Genomic DNA, 6,677 nt, shown 5'->3' on the forward strand with positions numbered 1-6,677 from the left:
GGTTCCTTTTTTTTTTACCGTAGTGCGTAAAGTTTATTGTTTGGAGTTGTTGGTTTTGTTTTATTTTGTCTGTTGCTTTGTGTTTTGTTTTGTTTAGTCTGCGGTTTTTTTTTATTACAATTTTTTTTTTAATTTTGAGGGTGACCGGGTAGCGAGAGTGGGCATTTTACTGTTATTTTGTACTGTTTTGGCAAAAACACCATTAAAAAAACAAAACAACCTCCACACAATGGTTAGTTTGAATGAGAGCTACTGAAGGTTTCTGGCATCTTTTGATAGGTTTGGTTTCCTCATCGTTGTTGTTAGAGGATTTTGTAAGACGTAAACCTGCGATCGCCCCCACCCCTTCACCTCCTTTGCCTCCTCCTCCTCTGCGCTCCTGACTCGTTTTGCAGCCTTTTTACTGCTACTCCTTGGCTCCTTCTTTCTGCTGTCTTTCAGCCACACCCCTTATCTTCTGGTAGAAAAACCTAGCCTTCTCGGACAAGGGCGAAAAATCTCGGAGGGAAAAGAAAATAAGCAGAATCTAGATCCACCATTGGCACCCTTCAACCTCCCGCCTTCCACACACATTGTGGGATTCAAATTAATACAAAAGGCCCAGAAAAAATGAATAGAAAAAAAAGAAAAATGTATTATTATCTGCGTTCAATGGCGGCAGAAGCACATTGCTCAGATCCCATCAAGATAAGGGAAATTCCCGTCATATCAAGGATAGCTTGGAGTGCAAAAACCGACCGGGAAAAATCTCTAACAACGCTCTCAGATTCCTCGATAGAGAAGGATCAATTCTTATTGTTTACTTTTTCTTAAGTGGGTGTTTGGAGGGCGCCACTGATACGTCCTGCTTCTTTTCTTTCCCTCTGTTGATTCTGTCAGCATGTGTGTCTCTTTCCCTGCACTAAGTGGCCGTTATTGTGTCGATGTGCTTCTCTTCACTAAAACACAAACACAAACTTTTCATGTAACTGTTTTACGCCTCCATCGAATCAATCCGTACGCCCTGGGGTCATTTTTGTACCCCCAAGGTTGTATTCTTCACATTTTAGAATACTTTTAGATCTAGTTCGGAGATCTCTTTGAAACTTTCAATTTTTCTCAAATAATCATTTTGACAGACTGCTGTGCAAAGCGTACGAATTGGATTAACGAGTAAATTTCCTCTTTGGAAAGTGATGTCACAGAGTTCCCCGCGTCGGATGGATACTATAGTAAAACACGACGTACGGATAGCGTTAATTAATAAGCGGGGTCTTCAACCTTATTTTGGAGGGCCAACCTGGGCTGAGAGAGACTCAACATCCGAGCAGACAGACGATACTCGATAAAAGAAAACCCTTCCCCATTCAGGAATCGAACTCACATCGCCTGTTTGCACCGTCGAGGAGCCTAATCTCGACACCACCGACAACGCTATCAATTCTAGAGGAAAAAGACACAAAGATTTTCCGAATCCATGTGACTGTCTAGGCGTCACGTCTCAATTAAGGGTGTAGTGGGCAATTTATCTTGCTATTTCATTATAACCTTTTTACTATTTATATAGAGGGTGCGGTGGCGGAGCGGTTAGTGCGATCGTCTCTGGACACGGATATTTACCGCCCCCTCCTGCCCACCCAGCAGTAATGGGTACCTGACTTTGAGTTGGGGAAGTAAAGGCGGTGTTGAAAGGAACTGGCCACCCTACCACAATATGCCGAAGGCCCAGGAAGTTGTCTCACTAACAAAGCGATCCCCAATGTCCAGATCGGATGCGGGAACAACTTTTACTCTTAACATAACCAGACATCTTTCCCGTCTACCGCCGGATACCCATTCCCACTTCATACAACAAATTATTATCTCTACCAAGGACACAGTTGTCACCCCATGGCAGGGTTCAAACCCATGACCCTTCAGTCACAAAGCACAAACAGCACTTCTGTTCTTGCAAACTACTCCAAATCAGTCTTGAATTCTGTGGTCTATATATATATATATATATATATATATATATATATATATATATATATATATATATATATATATACATCTAGGACATAATATACTCTAAATCTAGAGTCTTGCTCTATTAAAAAAAAACTACGCTCCAAATACGCGCCAAATTTTGAAAAAGTCCATACAGCGAAGTAAACATTTTGTGGGTCTAAACGAACTCAATGTGTTGGGGAAATGACTACACCAAAGATATCTAGAAAAAGTCAATACAATGAACTTTGTCCTGAAGTATCCATCGACACTGCGAAGCACACATCCAAAATGAGTTGGATATCGAGATTCTAGATCTGGAAACAAATGAAGCAGCTCACACGACGAAGCAGGTTTCAAAACGGAAGTAGTCCCCAGTAAAATATGAAATGGCTACGGGCATCTGAGAGCTTCAATTTACAGGAAAAACCGCCAATGCTGAAAAAAACAAAAAGTAGTTTCCGAACGTTAAAAAGATGCCTTCGTAACCCTTTGAGAGAATTCTGAACTGAATCCTATTTTTGTAGAGTTATGGGCACCTGTGTGAAAGATGTGTACTGACCCCACACACGGGCTTAGCTCCATTATAATAAGATAAGTGATTATGATAAGCACTTTGTCTAAAATTGGAGCGTGCTCTTTGTAGGAGAATCAATGGCTTAGTCTATTTCTTGGAAGCGTTCTCTTATTCAGCCATCTCTCTCCCAACCCCCACCTCCTCTGTCTCTGTCTCTGTCTCTCCCTCTCTCTCTCTCTCTCTCTCTCTCTCTCTCTCTCTCTGTCTCTCTCTCTGTCTGTCTCTCTCTCCCTCCCTCTCTCTCACTCTGTGTGTGTGTGTGTGTGTGTGTGTGTGTGTGTGTGTGTGTGTGTGTGTGTGTGTGTGTGTGTGTGTGCGTGAGTGTGTGTGTGCATCTGGGTCTCATCTCATCTCATCTTATCTCATCCTATCTTATCTCATCTGATCTTATCTTACACACGTTCTCATGATTTCCCCCCAGATTTATCCGACTCGGAGAACATCGACATCGAGGAGGGCCGCTTCCCTGGCATGAGGTTCCCGCCACGCCGGACCAGCTATGACGTCAGCCGGACGGTCAAGGAGCAGGCGCCACCGTACAGAAGGTCCCACTCCCTGGCAGAGCTACAGGCCGAGAGAGAGAGGGAGAAACTGGCGCTACAGCACGAAGGTAGATCTAGATCTAGCTTCTTCTAGCTCCTCCTTCCTGGTCCGTGAAATAGGGGTGTGGGGTCGTGTTGGCCTCTTCGTGTCCTTGTTTTTGTTCTTCTTGTTCTTGTTCTTCGGAAAACATAGATTAAAGGCGCAAAATGAGTAAATGTCCAGTTTTCAAGGACTCTCAAGCTGTTGAATTTACCAAACTTTGGCGGCCATTTTCTCGCTTATTTTACCTCTGAAACCAGGCGCCCCCACCTCCTTCTATTGCAAATATTTCGACTTCTATTCAGCATAGATCGATATTTTTTCACCAAACCGAAGGCAAATGCACACGCTTTAAGATGATTTGAATAACCCCATATGCCTAAAAATTGACGAACGCGTGATTTTACCACGCCGTGACACATTTTTTCTTCTTCTCATTTTCCAGCTGCGGCGCGCCCTGTGTCCGGATCCCGCGCCACGGAAAGACGCTCCACTCTGTCCAGCCTGGTCTTCAGCAGTTTGGCGGCCTTTGACCAAACCGGAAATGCCGTCATACCGCCCTACGTGAAAAAGAAGCAGAAAGTAAAAAAAAAAAGTGTACATGGGAACTTTTCTGGCTCTTCTCTTTTCTACCTCCTTTGGTTTCTTTCTTTTTTTTTTTTACCTTGTTTTATTTGGGGGGTGGGGGGTGGGGGGTAGTTGTGGTTGGTTTTTGTTTGTTTGTTTGTTTGTTTGTGTGTTTGTTTATAGACTACATACCCGTTGTTTTACTAACCAGATGGCGTCCTTTAATAATATGGTCCTAGACAACAAGCAACTTTTATCAATGTCTCTCTCTTGCCCTTTTTAACTCCCAGTGGGCTTCCATCAACAACATTTCTCTAGCGAAGCCTGTCCTGTGCATCCTTTTCTAGCTGTTTCCATGATGTCCCCGCCTTTTCAATTTCCGCTTGTACCGCTCGCCTCCATGTCATCTTTGGTCTTCCTTTCTTACTTTTTCCTTGTGGATTCCACGTCAAAGCCTGCCTGATGATGCTTGTCGGGAGTCTCATCAAGGTGTGCCCAATCCATTTCCATTTCTTCACCTGTATGTCTTCCTTTACTGGCCTGTGGCTTGTTCTTTCCCACAGTTGAGCATTTATCAATGTACTTCTCTAAGTATAGTCAGGCATGCACAGAGCAAATGCGCTCTAACGAAACACGAAAAATGTAGATGATTTTTAGGACCCCATCAACGCAATTTCGGTCATTTAAGAGACGGGCTTCCGACCCTGCCTATAATGACTGAGAGTGATGCAACATACCAGCATAAAAAGACCGAAATACTCGATGAAAATGTTTACCCACTCGGGAATCGAACTGGAGTCTCCAGCTTGCGACAACGAAGAGCCGAATCACCAAACCACAGGCGCTGGTTCTTAATCTGTGGTATATTCGTTTACATGTACTAGAGATATATTTTGTTTAGTTTTTTAAAGAATCAAATTCTAAATGTTGGGGGGAAAATAATTCAAAAATACAAAATGTAGGTTCAATCTTCAAAAGAATGGAACAGCTTTTTTTTCTTTCTCCTCTCTGACTGTTTTCCCCTCTTGTCTTACAACAGCTAAACAGCTTGCAGCTAGGAGAAATACAAGATTACAGCAAAAACAGTTGGTCGAATGAATTTTTCTATTTCTACAATATTGTCATATCACGATCGTCATATCACGATTGCACTGCCCTCCCCCCCCCCCCTTTTCACCCCCCCCCCCCCCTCTCCCCTTTCAGCCCCGACCCTCCCCAAACTTCTGTAACAATACCCGTTCTCCCATTCCCTGTCTAAACTCCGTCGTGCACGGCTAACTAAATTAACCGTAAAAAATATGAGGGGAAAAAAAGGAAGTTTCCTCATCTTCCTGATGGCCGTCTCTTCCTTTCTGGGATCTGTAATTATAGAATGATCCTATAGATTTCTGATCCTGTTAGGTTGATGTTGTTGTTTTTTCCCCGGCTCGGTTGATTTTGTGTAATACGAAACGCAAATAATGAATCCCATGTCTTCCTGCACATGTCAGAAATTATAAAGAGGCAGGTTTGTACACACACAGTGCCCCCCCCCCCCCTAAAAAAAAAGCTTCTTAGAATAACTTTTTAGATTGTTTGCAGCAGACACGCGCTGCTATTTGCCAAGTTTCCCAATACGTTAAGATATTATGGGCTTGTAGATTTAGAGGGAGTTGTGGGATTTGGGAAAGAAAAACTATTTATCTATTTATTTATTTATTCATTCATTTATTTATTTATTTATTTATTCATTCATTTATTTATTTATTTATTTATTTATTTTTGGAGACGGAAGACTGGGGAGAGGAGTCGGAAAATAGGGCAGTTCTGCAATTATGGTATATAATTATGCTTTCTGTTGCGTGCTAGTCCGTGGTCCATTAGAGCTAGACTAGAAGAAGAAAGAAGAAGAAGAAGAAGAAGAAGAAGAAGAAGAAGAAGAAGAAGAAGAAGAAGAAGAAGAAGAAGAAGAAGAAGAAGAAGAAGAAGAAGAAGAAGAAGAAGAAGAAGAAGAAGAAGAAGAAGAAGACACTGGGATGCAGCACCAGAACCATTGCTGTTTATGTTGTTGTTGTTGTTGTTGTTGTTGTTGTTGTTGTTGTTGTTGTTGTTGTTGTTGTTGTTGTTGTTGTTGTTGTTGTTGTTGTTAACTATTATTCATTAATTGTTTTGGTGTTGCTGCTGCTGCTGCTAATGATGATGATGATGATGTTGTTCTTATTATTGATGCTATTTTCTTTTACCTTTGCGGTTACTTTTTGCTCCTGTTGTTCTTGATACCCTTATGCCTTTGCGATTACTTTTTGCGTCGTTTGCCTTTCTCAATACTGAACCTCAGGCTACACAGAAAAAGAAAACCCCCACAACACATAATTGTCTACTGAGCACAATGCTATGTCGCTGACTTTCGTAATCAAAAATGCCAAAAGCGTTGGTGTGGGAGGTATTGGTTGGCAAAATCCAGATAACCTATAAGGATAACCGGATAATTCTCAATGAAACATTATCTGAATTCAGACTCTTAATTAAACTCTCTTTCCTAACCCTTTTGCCTAAGTGGGTGCACCCATTTGTTGGAGTTGTTCTAATCCGTTTGTCGAGGTGGTTCTATCTAACCCATTTGCCGAAGCGGTTCATAACATATTATTTTCCGAAGAGGGGCACTAACACATTATCCGGATTTTGTTAAAGCGACTCATTGGCCAGCCCTAGTGGGAGGTCGGGCTATGTTCTCAGTGCTTCTGGGTAGTGCTGGTGATTTCGCAATGTAATGGCGGTTATTTCAGGTGGGCAGACACACGTAATTAACCTGAGATCTGTCATTACCAACCCGAGAGAGGACGACCACAAGCCACCACCCGACCACCCCCTAACCACCCCCTCCTCCCCTTTCTACGACTCTCTTCCCTCTCTGGCCTTTCCACCTTTCATCTTTTCCACCTTTCTCTCAACTTCTGTATTTGTCTCACGCTCTCTCTCTCTTTCTCTCTCTTTCTCTCTCTCT

At 42.5% G+C, this 6,677-nt stretch overlaps 1 protein-coding gene across 1 annotated transcript in view; it reads left to right on the forward strand.

Annotated features, from left to right (window-relative positions):
* The window catches only part of LOC101856907 (synaptotagmin-1), a gene marked incomplete in the record, with an annotated part of 110,477 nt that overhangs the window by 31,023 nt on the left and 72,777 nt on the right, over positions 1-6,677 (forward strand). Inside the window, 2 exon segments of the mRNA XM_035970689.1 lie at positions 2,967-3,155; positions 3,573-3,709. Coding sequence (XP_035826582.1) covers positions 2,967-3,155; positions 3,573-3,709 — 326 coding nt within the window.

Source organism: Aplysia californica, unplaced genomic scaffold (genome assembly GCF_000002075.1).
Source record: "Aplysia californica isolate F4 #8 unplaced genomic scaffold, AplCal3.0 scaffold00307, whole genome shotgun sequence".
Classification (NCBI taxonomy): domain Eukaryota; kingdom Metazoa; phylum Mollusca; class Gastropoda; order Aplysiida; family Aplysiidae; genus Aplysia; species Aplysia californica.